General features: G+C 41.9%; 2 protein-coding genes across 3 annotated transcripts in view; one reads left to right on the top strand and one right to left on the bottom strand.

Annotated features, from left to right (window-relative positions):
• Window positions 1-6,665, top strand: part of LOC146496557 (cysteine-rich motor neuron 1 protein) — a 36,041-nt gene extending 29,376 nt beyond the window's left edge. The window contains exons 10-15 of the mRNA XM_085143678.1: window positions 506-724; window positions 1,688-1,903; window positions 2,894-3,109; window positions 3,789-3,911; window positions 4,335-4,513; window positions 5,639-6,665. Of these exons, the coding sequence (XP_084999804.1) occupies window positions 506-724; window positions 1,688-1,903; window positions 2,894-3,109; window positions 3,789-3,911; window positions 4,335-4,513; window positions 5,639-5,833 (1,148 nt within the window). The 3' untranslated portion in view covers window positions 5,834-6,665. The remainder of the gene's footprint in view (window positions 1-505; window positions 725-1,687; window positions 1,904-2,893; window positions 3,110-3,788; window positions 3,912-4,334; window positions 4,514-5,638) is intronic.
• A 2,217-nt stretch (window positions 6,666-8,882) lies between these two features.
• The window catches only part of eif2ak4 (eukaryotic translation initiation factor 2 alpha kinase 4), a 28,247-nt gene continuing 21,131 nt past the window's right edge, over window positions 8,883-15,998 (bottom strand). The window contains exons 33-39 of one of the 2 annotated variants that reach the window (XM_085143669.1): window positions 15,777-15,889; window positions 15,622-15,683; window positions 15,104-15,207; window positions 14,757-14,825; window positions 13,878-13,922; window positions 12,922-13,037; window positions 8,883-9,326 (exon numbers count right to left, since the gene is read on the bottom strand). In XM_085143669.1, the coding sequence (XP_084999795.1) occupies window positions 9,269-9,326; window positions 12,922-13,037; window positions 13,878-13,922; window positions 14,757-14,825; window positions 15,104-15,207; window positions 15,622-15,683; window positions 15,777-15,889 (567 nt within the window). In that variant the 3' untranslated portion in view covers window positions 8,883-9,268. The remainder of the gene's footprint in view (window positions 9,327-12,921; window positions 13,038-13,877; window positions 13,923-14,756; window positions 14,826-15,103; window positions 15,208-15,621; window positions 15,684-15,776; window positions 15,890-15,998) is intronic. The other variant, XM_085143670.1, reaches the window with a different exon arrangement.

The following is a 15,998-nucleotide window of genomic DNA, read 5'->3' as shown; positions in this document are numbered from 1 at the left end:
GCTTAGTTTCTGATTTTAACCTGAGCTTTGATTTCCTGTGACCTTTTGCTTTACTGCCGTGAGACTGACACTTGTATGCGTGCTTCTTGTTGATGTTAGCTTTATCCTGAGGATGTGTATGCAACTCTAATTAGATTCCCTCAAATTCCTGCTTTAAAAGTTAGTATGCAGAAGCCACTTTTATGCCTGCGGCTGTGTTTACTTTGCCATTTTAGAACTAGTATAAATATCTCATCCTCAAATATACTTAACCTTTTCTTTGGTTTACGAGGTAATCTGTGCACCTACTGCACAAACACAGTAACACACACACACACAGATGCTCCTACTGCAAATAATCCACTGTTTGCCTGATTTGAAAGTCCTGAAAGACTCTCTTTGTAGACTAATAAAATATTTAGTGGTTAAAAACACTTTTTTGGGAAGTCGGTAAAAAAGAAAAGAGATTTGGAAATTTCCTATAGCTCTTAGGCATCCCAGTAATGGCTGCACCTTGTGTCTCCAGAAAGTGGTCACGTCCCGAGCACCACTGCCCCGGCCCCAGTGCCCAGCTATTGCCTCACATCCAATGGACAGAAATATGAGGAAGGTGAGGGCTGGCATGATGGCTGTCGCGACTGCTACTGCCATTCCGGACGGGAGATGTGCGTGCTCATATCCTGCTCAGTGCCCAGCTGTCTTCATCCTGTTGTCAAGCCTGACCAGTGTTGCCCTACCTGTGAGGGTATGTTTCTGCAATGCATGTGCTGTTTATGGCAAGTTTTTTCTTATTTTCATAGTTTTGGCTCGTCAGTAATAATCTATGACATCAGTGACATTGCTCAGAGGAAGTCTGATGAGTCAAGAAAAAACAAGCAGACAGATTTAAAACATCCCTTCCACCCGCCCTCCTTATTAGTTACACATATTCGCAAAGCCAAACAAGGGAGAATAGTGCAGTTATTCCCAAAGCTATTCATATAAAACAATTATCCCTATTTACACAAAGACTTTCAAGTCTCTCAATCATGCTGTAGTTGCCCGCATCTAGTTTTCCAGTCCAATAACAGTTTATTACCGTCATTATGGGTGCAGCCACGTTCAAGTCTTCATTGCAGAAATTTTGCTGTCTTGCTAGATCTCAGCATTTACTTCTGGTGTTGTTGTGATCACTAAAATTAATGTACAAAACTAAGAAAATAAGACTAAAGATTGGTTTAAATGAAACACTTTAGAGATCAGAAATAGTTCCAGTGACGTTATATAGTCACACACAGCAGGCAGAGAGCTTTGACTCAGAATCTAGCTCTTAAATCTCGCACTTGCTGGCCTCTTAAACATGCAAACACTGTCTCTGTTTCTCTAAAAATGGAAAGGATGCATTTAGGGATATTTGTGTATAAGTGTAAGGATATTTATGGAGGAGTGATTCAGTTTGCTCTTCAAATATTTAAAGGGGAATGTCTACAACTTTCAGAAGCTATGCACATTTTACAGTCAGGGGGACAAAAAGTCTAATACTTTGCAGATGTCTGCTGCTCTGTTGGACAGGAAGATGTTTTCATTAGATTAGTTAGTTGACAGCGGTCTCCATACCATCTTTTTATATATATATATTATATATATTATATATAATTGTTTCACTGTGTCATGTAGCAGCTGTTGTTAAGGGCCGAATGAATGAATGTTTCGTCTTCTCCTGCTGTAGACGACTCTGGCAGCGGTCAGCCTGAGGGGATGGACATGGTGGTGTGCAGAGCACCTGGGGGAGAGTTTTATGTGGAGGGGGAGACCTGGAACCTGGACGAATGCACGCGCTGCACCTGCAGGAAGGGACGTGTTCTGTGTGACACCGAAGTGTGTCCCCCAGCTCTTTGCCAAGCGCCGATCAGGAACAAGGACACCTGCTGCCATGTATGCCCAGGTAATTCAAATTAAAAAGTTCTATATAATTAAAATATTTTAGAATATTTTCAAATGTGTCATCACAAGTTTGGATGGTAGGCAGGGAGCTGTAAAGCTGTTTTCAGTGTTCTACCAGCATGTGGTTTTGGAAGGTCTTGCACGTTGCACTCTGTTGGGCAGTTTTATGTCAGGCACACAGGCTCATAAAGAAACCAGCCAAGACCGGTAGGGTTTACGCAGAGATCCTCGAGGCCAGCGGCAGCACATGTGTACTGCTTTTTACCCTTCGGCCCACACTGGAGGTGCTTCTAACTCTCCTATTATTGGACGGGCAAGAATGCAACTGATCTCGCCAAATCTATGCTAGCTCTCCGGTCACGGGAACGTCTACAAAATGTATAACCGCACGCATATTTTATTTACAAGTGCACCCAAACAATTCACTCACAAACTCATAAACAATGTGTCCCGAGCACTCCCCAGCATGAGGCTTACAAATCGGCAATGCATGACTGCAGCCTGAGAGCTGCTCCTTGAGAATGCTGGTCTGCCTTATCACTGCATCTGCCTGCAACAAAAGCAGATTGTCAAGGCCAGGCTTTGATATATGTATGGGTCTGGTCACCAGGAATGTGGGAATAATACAAATCTCACAACAAGCCCTGTGATGTATGTGTACATTAGAGTAGCGCTGTGTGGACAAGCTAACTCAGGATCTGGTCATGAAAAAGCCATAGATCTCCTTTTCAGCAGGGTTTAGGTTGAACATCTGTTATAGATATTCATATGCGCACGTTCTACATCTGAACACAACTCTGAAGACCTAACAACTTGTTGACTGATCTGTTCAATAGCAGGGTTAAATACAGTCGTCATTTAGGAGCAGAGCATATTAGAAACGTGTAGAAGCACACTGTAACCCGACATTACCAAGTCCAGTTAAGAGAGGAAAGAGCTGTAATGCAGTGTAACTTTCTGCTTTTTCATTAACTTATTCCCCTGTGTGCAGAAGAGACGCCCCTCCTGCCAGTGAACAACAGCCAGCAGGAGTACTGCATAACCAGCGATGGAGACGTGCTGCTAGCTGGAGACTCCTGGAAGGCCAACGTCTGCACCAGCTGCACCTGCAACAACGGCACTATTCAGTGTTTCTCTCAGCACTGTCCAGCTGCCAAATGCAGGGTGCCTGTTTTACGCAAGGGCCAGTGCTGCCCACACTGTCTCGGTGAGTGGTTAGAGCGGTTAGAGTTTTAAAACGTTGGTGCCAAATTTGTCTTTAGACCCAGCTTTGATTGTTTTTTTTATTACACTACCTAAAACATGAGCTTATATTCTATTCTAAAATTAAAGTTTACATAACACTTCTGGTCAAAGTGAAAAGCTTGTTGATGGGGGGAAACTGTAATTCATAACCCTGCACGTCAAAAAGGAGGGAGGAACTGAGGGAATGCCAGCGTCTGGACCGTTTGTGTGTTTGTTCATTAGTCGTAGCCACTCTGGCGCTACATAGGCAAACACCGTCACTTGCAAAATACTCCATGTGACACATGCGCACACACACATACTCTGCCTGCTCCGAGCATAAACATTCCTCGAGCATCTGCACATTCACATGTTTCCTCTGCAGTGGCACAGGAAGGCAAAGTTCCATGTCAGCTTTTCCTATAGAGGAAACCCTCAGCATAGGCTTCCATTGTTCACCTCCATATTTTACCAGGGCCTTTGTTTTTGTGATATGCCCAGAGGAAAAATGCTCTGTCTTTTTTTTAAAGCAGACACAGCGTATAAACACAGCTGAAACACAAGGGAGTCTATACACTTACTTAGACATATTTATGCCTTTTTTATTGCGTTACACCAGTCTTATTTGTAATGGATCTCATTTCTTATTCCTGTCTGAAAAGAAATGACGACATCAGTGCCGGTGATAGTGTCAACAAGCCGCCCCAAGGCGAGAGTTACCACGACAGCGGAGAGTGCGTTGTGGCTCACCACTGTCACTGTGCCGCCCAGCATTGCTGTTACAGGTACCTGCTTTTACAGACTTCTCCCCCCCACAGCCGTCTCCACTGACGTCCACTCCCAAGTTCCTTTAGTGCACTACAGTAGTAACCATACATGAGTAATTTGGCATATTTGCTATACTCTGCTGCCAATCCCAGTGAGTGTTTATACTAATAGAGTGCGTTAGGAACGACTTGATAAATGAATGAAATATATACTAACTCATGTTGAAGTAAACAGTAATGATGAATGGGCATAAGCAAAACATGATCTCCATGGAACAGGAGTGTTAATTCTTCAGCGTTAGCGTTTGAGGGGCGATACAATGAAGCCAACAACAACAGAAAAAAAAGACCTGTTTAGAGTTGGTACATAGTGTTGGCTCCATAACGAGCACGCTGTCATTGGGATGAATATTCAAAATAAATGTTGTCTTTGTTCCACAGATGAGCCACGTTCGGGTGAGAATTACCCCAGCCAAACAGAGATGGCTCTCATCTACCAATCAGCCGCCTGGATCCTGGCAGGTCTCCTCTTAGCCATCGTGATCTTTCTCATCGTGGCGCTACTCATCAATAAGAAGAAGAAGTGGGTGCAGATGTCTTGCTACAGTGCGCCAAAGAAGGTGAGAAGTCTCTTGCTGAGGTCGTCACGACTTTAGGATTCTTTCAAATGAAACACGATCAGGTCGTTCATAAAATCTCTACCATGAAATGTGACTGTGGTAGCTGATTCTACACTGCAAAAAATGAAAAGGACACTTTGAAAACACATCAGAACTCAATGGTAAAAAAAATCATGTTGATATTTGCACTAATATGGACTGGGTAACGTGTTGGGAACAAAAAGATGCCACATTGTTTGGCGGAAATGAAAATTAACAATCTACACTGAGATGAATTCGAAGACACCCAGAAGAAATGATACACCAGGCTAGTCCACTTTGATGAAATCTCACTGCAGCAACTCCACCAGTTGTGGGACTTGCCAATTCTGGTATTCTATGGCAAGTGCCAGTCAGGGTCGACGCTGTTGGGCAGTGATCCAACTAGAGGATGTCAGACCTGCAAGCCACTCTCATGAAGTCTGTTTCTGATTGTTTAGCCAGAGACCTTCACACCAGTGGTCTGCTGGAGGTCATTTTGTAGCTCTGGCAGTGTTCATCCCCTTCCTCCTTGCTCAAAGGAGCAGATACCGGTCGTGCTAGTGGGTTGAAGGCCTTCTATGGCCTTATCCAGCCCTCCTGTCTGTCTGTCTCTGAAGCTCTTCCATGTTCTTGAGACTGTGCTGGGAGACACAGCAAACCTTCTGGCAATGGCAAGTACTGCTGTCCCATCCTGGAGGAGTTGGAGTACCTGTGCAACCTCTGTAGGGTTCAGGTATCTCCTACCAGTAGAGACATTGACTCAGCCAAAGTGCAAAACAGGTGAAAAAGAAAACTGTAGGAAAAGATGAGGAGGGAAAATGTCAGTGGCATCCAACCTGTTTGGGGACACTACAGTGCACCTGTTGTGAATTTCATTAACACCAAAGCAGCTGAAAGTAATTAACAACCCCCTCTGCTACATAACTGACCAGATCAATGTCACAGAAGTTGAACTGAGTGTTCCTTTTATTTTTTTTCTTTTTAGCAGTGTATTATTTTTAGCATAAACAGGTGCAACATGGCAACCTGTCACTGCTTATTAGCTATGATCTGAACTACAGCAATAATCTACCAACCAATGATTTTGGTCCTTTTGCACCACAGACAGTGATCCTGAAGAAGCACGTCAACAAGAATTCAGTGGTCTACATGGAGCCTTCGAAAGACAACAAATTTCACAATGTGAAGAACGACTGCGGCATCATTCACTTCTCTCCAGAAATGAGCTCCCCCTGTACGGAAAAGTTGACCATCCCCAGGGCCAAACTGAGCATGGGCAATGACTGGACGCCATGCTAAAAAACAAAAACAAAAAAACACCCCTCAGACTCTGCAGATCAGAGCTGTCTGGCACATCCCTCTCGTTTCTGTTGCATCCAAGGTGGTTAATGTAACAGCACACACACCTTGGGCGCTGCCTTCTTCCCACCATTCTCTGTGTGACAGTAAAAACAAGGATGCTCTTCAAGACTAAGCAAGTTACCGCTGACTCTTACATTTTATGCCTTCATTCTTCTGTATTTGAACGCTCGGGCGAAGGGACTTTCTGTTAGGTAGATGGACGGGTGGACATATAAAAGCACGGAAGAATGAGGCAACCAGAGAGATTTCTCTGTGAAAATCAGACTTTGACTGTGAACACTAATATACCTGCTTATTATTGCCTCCTTTGGAACTGGAACTTTGGGGCAATAAGAGGAGCATAAAAAGCTTTAGGACAGGGGTTTGGGCAGTAGTTTAAAGGGAGCATAGGTGCTCCCCTCTTAAGCAGTGCTTCATTGTGGTTGTAATCATTGTCATTAGCAGGGAGGCCAAAGGAACTTTTAATCCAGCTGGATCGAAATTGGTTTCTGCATCCAAATCAAAACAAGTCCGCAGGCTTCATATTGACCTCCAGATCCAAACCCCTGCTTTTCAATGTGTGATTTCCATGTTTTTTTTTAAACTTCTAAAGCCTTTGTACTAGATATTGTGTTTTCCTTGCCCACTGTTTGCTTTTAGAGTGGGTGTCTATGTGGGGCCAGATTGGAACATTTTAAAAATAGTAGTCTAAACACCCACCCGGCAAAATCCATCACAGGAAGGACACATATCCCAGCATTATTTCTTTCATTCCAGTCAAGTCTAATAACATTGTGTGAAATGTGTCTAGGCTTGTCTTCGTTATATTAGCCAAGAGTCATAATCTTCGGACCCAGCCTCATCTGATTTTGGCTCTTTTCACGGGAATCTGGCACTCCAACTCCCAAATCTCAGAGTGATCTTCATCCAGCTAGAATGTTATTTTATTGATAGCAGGTGAGACAAAAGGGTGCCAGACACTTCATCTGGGCCTATAAGGAATGTCTTTGATACCATGCCTCACTTCACATCTTCATTCACAGCTGTGTGTGTTTTTGTGTGTGTGTGTAGGGAGCTACTGTTCTTATTTGCAAGTGATTGTTAGTAGTAATTCTTTTAAAAGCCTTAATTTTATAGCCTTAACTAATTTCTCTGTTGATGTCTTGCAGTTGGTTAACAACCATAAGCCCGTATCAGGAAAAAAAGAAAAATCCCTCATTGTTACTGAGATCGAGATCGTGTTGTGCCGTTCTCATTAGCTCTTCAAATAAAAGAAAATTACGTGATTTGTAAGAGTGTAAGAGTAGCTTGCTAGCATCTGTACACAGTGGTACATGTTGCAACATCAGAGCATATTAGAAACGTAGCACTTTTCTTTAGAGCCAGTGTTTTAGAAAGCCCACTGCGGGATTCTTGGCGGGATAAAGGCCCTAATCAGGGATTTGATAGCCGTATTAAGCACACAGAGATGTTAAACCACTCAAGCGAACATGCTGTTGCAGCTAGATTCTCCATATCAGTCTGATCGGTATGCGGTCGGACAGTATCTGAGAAGCGTTATGAAATATGTTGGGGTTTCAAAGCAACGTGTTTCGGATCAGAGTCCATTGCCAATATCTCGATACAAAGATATATTTGATGCCAAAATTGGTCGGAGACCAATTCATAATGTGTTTTAGCAACTGAGTAGATCTGTGTATCTGTTTTAATCAAGAGTATGTGCTTTAAAATGAAGCGGTGACTGTAAAAGCTTACGCAATTCTTTGTTCTTCTATGTGTAAAAAAAACAAAGTAGTTTAAAAAAAGTAGAGAAGAGTACCTTATTTATTTTTTCACATAGCTTTATTTATTAATACTTAACTCTAGTTTGAGATTTTTTTTTTTTGGAAAATGAATTTTTAGTAGCCAAAGCTGCTGTACATTGTAGACCATTTACCGTTTCTTTCTACTATATTCTGTACAAGCTTATTTATTTCTGTTCAAAATCCTGTAAATATGTTTCTTAGGTGATGAACTGTAACAATTACACTTATTTTGAAAAATAAATGTGTGAACCAAAGTGGCACTGAGAAAAAATTTAACTGCGCCGGAGGAACAATTCTCCAAGGTGCAGTGATGTCATCCGTTAAGTGGTTTCTGCTTCTCTTGCAGGCACGTTTAGATCCGCTCCTGGACTTTAAATGGAGTCTTTGGTACGGGTGGATCACAAGCACAAAGCAAAAAGACCCAGGATAATAAAACACCAGAAAACACAAAGACATGCAGGTCAGACCAGAGACTGTGCTGTTGTTTTGACTGGTCTGATAAAGCTTGCTGATAAACTGCAAGGTGCTGAAGCTTCTCCAGAAAGATTACTTAAAGGAAAAGTCAGAGTCCCACGCCAAAAATATGTCAAACAATGCAACTAACAAGTTGTGTTACTTCACTTAATGTTTTGAGCATTACAAAAATATCTTATCTAATCTCTTAGGCATTTCAGTTAGGGTTAGAAATGCAGTCCTGTGCAAAAGCCTTGTGCTACTGTATGTGGAAAGTGTTTGATTGGCAATGTATTCTTTTGGCAAAAAAATTTAAATCCTAAAAAGTGCCAGTGCAGTAAAACCATACCTGGGTAGGCCTCCCCAGAGCCTGGACCTCAACGTTATTGAAGCAGTGTGGGATCATCTTGATAGAAAGAGAAGGTAGTCAACATTTAAAGAAGAGCTTTGAATGTCCTTCAAGAAGCCTGGAGAACTATTCCTGTAGACTACTTGAAGAAATTACAGGAAAGCTGTGTAAGAGAGTTCAGGCTGTGCTGAAGAAAAAAAGGCAGTCACGTCAAATATTGTCTTTCAACCTTATTGTGTTTTTGCCTTGGATACTGCATTGACTTGCATATTTCCCTCCATTTTTAAAATGAAGCATAACTGGGGTGTGGCTCAAGAGTTTTGCACAGTATTATACATCAGAATCCTTTGGCGTTAGATTCCCATTGGTATTCAAATAAACACACACAGGTCACAGCATGTGGGGAAAAATATTTATTCACACTTTGCATCCTGTACCTAAGAAGAAATGTATCTGTACTCGTGACACATTCAGTAAAAAGCCCTTTCTCTTAAATTCTATAGTTCTATTAAGGCAATAAAGTCCAGTGAACCTCTTGTCAATCTTTGTTGAGGACCACGAAACACTGAAGGGTTTTGGGAACGTTGGGAGAGATTGGATCAGATATCTGGTTTACCATTCACCACAGTAAAGAAGTTCATTTGTATCTTTGGGACTCACACCTTCCAAATGGAAAGCGTCAGTGTTCTAAGCAGATTTTGTTGGTCCAAGGATAAAACTGTCTCTGGGAGTCTGCTGCCTGAAGCAAAGTGGAATATCTCCCAGGCAAGTGCAATCCCTTGGCTTTCACAGAAGAATCTTGTAGTAGTCGTCTTTATAGCTGTACAAGATCACCATAGCCACCCTGAAACAGAAGATGTGTTTGCAGATTTCAAAAAACATTAACAGAAGTATGCTCCAGCTAAGTATCCAACCAACCAAACATGAAATATGCTCCCAGGCTTCCAGGTCCCAGATTATGGTGTTCAATAACGGCCTTTGACCTTTTCTGAATGAAATCCCATAAACATTTTGTGAAATGTTGTCAGAATTGGCATCTGAATTCGACAGTTATGGTCAAAAACAGTCCTCGACCATCAAATCAGGTCACCTGTTAGTCACTGTGAATGTTTGTACCAAATTTAAAGCAATTCCCATAAGGACATAAGGTCACTGGAAACTTGACCTTTGACCATTAAATTCTAATCAGAACATCCTTGAATTAACGTACATGTTAGTATGGAATTTTAAGTAATTCCCTTAAGGCCTACAGGTAGCATGGACATGGTCACTCTTGAATGTCTCCAAATCCAGACAATGTGATTCACCCAGAATGTTTTCTAGAAACGTCCAAATTTATCCCACTCCTTTGAATTCGTCAGTGTTAACAGACTCAAATTACCTGTACTGTAAAGCCACTAGAGGGCGACTGTGATGTTTTAGGCTTCATATTTGTAAGGCTGTCATGCTATCCATCAACGACACATGTAGTGTTGAAGTGTATGGAGTCCATGGCAGGAGAAATGTTTCTGAATATATTTCAAATATGAAAAAGTTCCACTCTCGAAGAGCCTTAAGCGGAGAGTTGAGGCAGAAAACCGCAACTTTAATGAACAGTAGACAGGTATGTATTAAGTGCCTCTTTTGCAACAATTCATTTGCTCTGAAAGCTCAACACTCCCAGGCTATTCCTGAATTCAGTAATATTCTGGAGGCCAAATGGAAACCTCTGGCAGGCCGGATGTGGCCCTTGGGTTGACATTCACTGCTGTGCATGCTTCCTCTATGTCAAATCTTTCATTGATACAAGGTGGCTTATCAGACCTATGCAGATGATACACACATTTACTTAGCTCTCTTAAAAAATCATTCATCATGTTTGTGCCAGGAAAAAGTGCATAGCTAGATGCAACAAAGTTTCCTTCAGTTAAACAGGAACAAGACTGAGACTGTCCTATTAGGAAATAAAGACACGCAGTGTTAAGGTGAGAGGGCTACATCACTAATTCAGTTCCCCGACTGGCTTCCAGTAAAATCTAGAATTGAATTGAAAGTATTACTTATAGTTTTCAAGTTAATAAATGGTTTGGGGCTATAACATATTTAAGAGAAGCCTGATAAAGTCTTCTTCTAGATCTGATCAACTCCAGATCCTCCAAAAGTATTTAGAGTGACTGTGGCTTTAAAAACATGAAGCTGCCATTCAGCTCGCTCTTGGGATAACACTACCAAAATATCGACTCAGCTTTGAGATGAGAGAATGGCCTCAATTAACTGAGTCGAACTTAACACAAGCTATCACAAGGACTAAAGTAAGACCCATAATGATGAAATTCAGTGCATCTATTTGGTTTATCGAAATATATCTGAAGCAGACTCAGCTGCGCTTTGTGTTTAGCAATAATTAGCCGATGTTGGCATTTTAAAAGATGGGGAACAGGGTAAAAATACACAGTGGTGGGAAAAAGCTTTGTTTGATCTCCATCTAACTCACAAATATATACAAACACAACGAGACTAAACTAGTAAACTGTAAGTAGATGAATGTCTCATGTGCTGATTAAAAAATTAAGTGAACATCTAACCTCAAGATTTCTCTGGATTCAGTTGAATAAAGAAGGAATAACTAATAATAAGGTGTAACTTCAGGTCCTGCTACAGCTACGTAACTGCTGCATGAGCCATTCATCCTACTCATCTTGACTCTGTTGACTGTGCCCCACATTCAATGAAAACCACTAGACAAAAGAATAAAAACACATGCTGACTCCATCCATTGCTGCCTCTGCGACGCTCATTTATCAGGAAAGCCTTTTTCCCCCCTTAATGGCGACTCACACAGCACAGACAGGAAATTAAAACCAACTGTTCTGGAGAGACGAAGAGGAAGGCAGAATGAGAGGTTTTGATTTTTCTTGCTGCCATCTCATTCATGAAAGAGAAAATCTGCTGGATCCCATCACAGGCTTTGGGCACTCACAACACTAGAAGCTCAAACACAGGATTTACCCTGGAACTTGGGCGGGAAATTACGTTTGGGAGTATGGGAATTTAAACTTTTCCATCTACACTAGAGAAATGGATGGAGCTGACTTGCCCCTTGTCAGTCTATTGGGGTGCCAAGAGCCAGACGTAAGACCAAATATAGCAAATCCTTCTCCAAATTCTATGTCAGGAAATGGGATCAGCTGAGGATTTAACGTTCTTCTAGGCGGTAGTTATCTGTCTGAAGACTCCTTTTGTTGTACTGGCAGTCACTGATACACCTGGAGTGTGTGGGCTTGGTTGAAGCATTGCAAAGCAGCTTCCCGAAAACGTGTTTCACTGTCTGCATCAGGTTTCAGTTAAGAAAAATGGCTGGACTAAAAATAACTAGCAAGAGGTTTTAGTTAGGAGAGGCTTTAAAAAACTCAGAGAGCTACTGAGTAAAGCCTGGATTATGCTCCTGTGAGGGCACGGACACATGGAGACCTGACGGCAGAGAACTTATTCAGGTTATACTTCTTTGAAGTTCGCTACCTGGGGCACATACGCAGGATGGTGCATTGTACTATATATTTTCAACAGACAGAAGAAGGGAAAGCACGCTCATGCTAACCGTGCGATGATAAAATTTAAGACACTCGCACCATGGTGGACTAGAAGAGGCGCAAATACAGTGCCGACTTGTGAAACAAATGTCTATTATTCATGAATTATATCAACAAAACTAGAGAAGCGATGTCGATGAGTGCCAACCTTTGAGTCTACAATGTATGGACATCCAGTACTGCCACCAGAGTGGATGCAGCTTAATGTTAAAAGGTTGTTAAATGTGATATAAACTGGGATTTGTTAACATGATATGGCATGGAAAAAAGTGATCTGTGAACTGTAAACTGGCCTCTTTATGTCTACATAGACTGTATATAAAAGATGGACATGGCCAACGAGACTTCACCGCGTAAGCTCCGACTGTGAAGCCTTGAGCTGAGTCACATCTCGGCGTTTTAAAAGCAGACGTAACAAGTAATGGGGTGGATCTGGCAAACCAGGGAACACTGCGTGCTCATATGGTAGCAATAAAACTAAATACAGCATTCGATAAAACCTAAAACATGAGAACGTAACCTCATGAGGAAAGTGTGTTAACTGAGGCCACACAGGAGGAACTGAGGATCATTTCCCTACAATGAACAAACACAGGAGCCAAACCCTGTCAGCAGGGCTGCATCCGTTTTACTCGTTAAACTCAGAGCGTCTGCTTCCATCTTTTATATACAGTCTAGACTTAAGAATCACAAATAAAGTGTTTTGTAGTGTTTCTGATCAATTTAATGTTACATAATATTCATAAAATGTGCTTTTCTTTAAACAACAAGCACATTTCAAAGTGAGCCCAAACGTCTGAGCGAGCGTTTAGCTAGTTGTGAATGCTAACACACTAAACCAATATGATGCACAATTTAACACCACTGCACCTTTTTGTAATCTTGAAGTGGTGGATCTCATCACAGATTGCCTTCAGGTAGCGCTGCTTGGGCAGACGAGACAGCAACGTCTTCACGCTGTTGTTGAACTGCTCTTCGCTGTCAAACTGGACGGAAAGGAAAAAAAGTGTTTCATTCAAGCAAACAAAACCATCAACAGATGAGATTTAATATCCGAAGCTTTAAACAAAGACCAGCCAAATGGCTCACAGGCCTCATGTTTGTTAACAGACTTACGAGTCAAAAAACAGACAGCATATCAGAGGAATCAAAGCCTTTTTTTTCCTCTTTCCCCATCTTCAGTTTTGAAGAACATACCTGCTTGTCAAGTGTTTGGTTTCTTGTTTGCCTTGAGGCAATTTCGCCTGTTTAAAACAGGCCCTTTCTGCCAGCGTGGCTGTTACATACTATGCATTGTGTTATAAGTTTTATAAACTCAATGCGCTGTCAGTGACACATGTGTGCTGCAAAAGGACAACTACGTAGGTGGCCCATTCATTTATGGAGTGGAGGCTTTAGCTTATATAACTACAGTGTTAAGAGCATTTTCCAGCTTTCTTCAAGTTTCTTCACAATATAATTAGTCTTTTTTTTCACTTTCCTTAAAGGGAAGCTGGGATTTTATAGCAAGGTCTTGGTAAGAAGTTTGGAATGTGAATATTAACACCTCCTCAGAGTGCGTTTTGGTACGTCTGTCACATGTGTGAGCCTCGTAAAAGGCCTGCCAAGTTCGAGTCTCACAGGTCTCCCCGGCTTTGGAAAGCTAGCGTTCCTCATCAGACTGTAAGGAAGGCAACGGGATCCTGTCTTCCTGTCTAGGAACTTGACCTTTATTGGCCGTTCTTTCCACCACCACCACCCCCCCCCCCTCCTCCCACCCTTTCAGTGTGATGTTGCCTTTTATTAACTCGGCTGTGCTCTTGATGAAGCTATAGTAGGGAACCAACCTCCAGAGACAGGAAGTTGATCAGCGTTTCCTTCTGAAGGTCCACCTGCGGGATACAAAAACAAGTACGGTTACACAATAAAGCCTTGCCTCACAGTCAAAAAATTCAACACCACATCTCACACATTTTTAAGCAATTTTGTAGCAAAATACAGAACTGTTGCACATTTTGTCCAGAACATTATATAATTCCATTCCCCCAACATCAGCAGTCTAGTCAGCACTAACATCATAAAATTACATTTTCACAGTGATATCAGCAGAAATGAAAGCACCCCAGTTTCTATTTTACAGCAGAAGGCTAATTGCTCTCCAGGTTCATCTGTAGCTTCAGCTTTGCAAATCAGTCTGAGTGACAGAAAAGCAGGCTGCTGACACGCAACACCCGAGACTCACAGGCCTGTGTAACTGCTTACTGGCATCGAGATGATTGCACTTGTTACGTTTCAGTGACACTGCAGTGTTTATACAGTCCAGATTCCAACAGGGATGATAAATACATTTGGAACATGCAGCGAGATGGTAAATAAGACAAGAGGGGTGAGTGCACTTTGAGAATATGTGGCCACAAATGGACAGCGCATCTGGAAACAAACGCCAGCGACCATTTATGTCCCCTAGAAATGCCACGTTAGCTGCTTTCTGTTTAGCGTTTGTTGTTCGAAAGGCAACTGGAATTTATTCGCAGTGATCTCACTTCCAGCAGGGGATCTAAAAAGCAACTATAAAAGGGCAGATCCTTAGATGTTTGTTGTTTTAGCTATCAAAACTATTTCCTTCCCCTACAATTTCACACATGAATTCAACAGATAAGGTGGGACGGGGGGGCAAGTAGGTTAGAAATAGGGGATGGAGGGACATAAACACACAAATGACTTACAGCAAGAACCTCAATGTCATTGCTCTTGTTCTGCAAATTGCTACTCAGGTTCTGTAATCTGGTTTGGATCTGAAATGAGACGAGACAGAGAGAGACCCGTTTAAAAATGACATGGTTACAAATATAAATCATCTTCACAAGCGAAAACTTGTCTTGGTGTCACGTTACAAACAGCATATTCTTAAGGATAACCACAGGAACGTTTAAGGCAGATGGATACAAAGAAAAATAGGAAACAGAAACAGCAGCAAATTTCCTGGAAATCCATTTTAGAGGTTTGAAGTCATTAATACTGAGAAACGCAGCTCTGAAGAAATGCCGGAGACGCGGTTACAAAGATCGCAAACCTGAGTCTCGTAGCGTCGTCTGGCGCTGGCAGAAACTTTCTCCGGGCTGATGAGGCTCACATTCATGTTTATGGAGGTGCTGCTTCCATGCTGCTCTGAAGACCCTGGAATCAGAGGACAGTAAACGGGACAAATGAATCATTTTATCCGACTGTAAATGTTTTTAAATGTCCAAAATCGAGTATTTAATCGCACACATACAAAAAAAGCTCTGGTTTCAACTGCTGTTCAGTTTAATTAGAGCATGTTTGTGCCAGAAGGGTGTGAATCTTAATAACTGAGCTTATCACTCTGATGCACAATTTCACACTTTGTGTAAATCAGGGAAATAGCAAAAAGGAAATCCAACATCATAAGAAATACTTTGAAATTATGTCTAAATTACACGTTTTTACCACAGGAAAGCGATTTGTTAGAGTCAAATCACAAGTGTGTGAAACACGAGTGTGATGCTTTCATGCCGTGTGATGTTACAGCCTATGAGAGTTCGTATCATCAGAATAAGCTGAGCGTGGTACCTGTGCTGGTGAGCAGTGATCCTTTGGGGTTCTGTAGAGTCGTGCTTTCAGAGATTTCTCTGCTGAGGAACAAGGAAGACATTTTTTTAACCCCTTCTGTATCCTTCACACACATCTGAGCGACTCGTTAAACCAAAACCTTTTTTTTTTTTTACCTGATGTTTCTCTCATCGAGGAATTTGTACCGACATTTCTGAATGATGTGATCCACCAAGTCAGACTCAAGAATCCGTTTCTCCAACTGTCTGTCTTTCTCAAAGCATTTTACCTGGAGGACAGAAAAAGCGACATAATCTGCAATGCTACCGGCAGGCTTCTACAGCATTTCATTTCACTCAAATCCTGAGTGTGTTGCTGGGAAGTGGATGTGCTTGGAT

The sequence above is a fragment of the Neolamprologus multifasciatus genome, chromosome 19 (genome assembly GCF_963576455.1).
Source record: "Neolamprologus multifasciatus chromosome 19, fNeoMul1.2, whole genome shotgun sequence".
NCBI classification, from domain to species: Eukaryota; Metazoa; Chordata; class Actinopteri; order Cichliformes; family Cichlidae; genus Neolamprologus; species Neolamprologus multifasciatus.
Note: the sequence above shows the minus strand (reverse complement) of the source record. Positions and strands in the feature narration are given on the sequence as shown.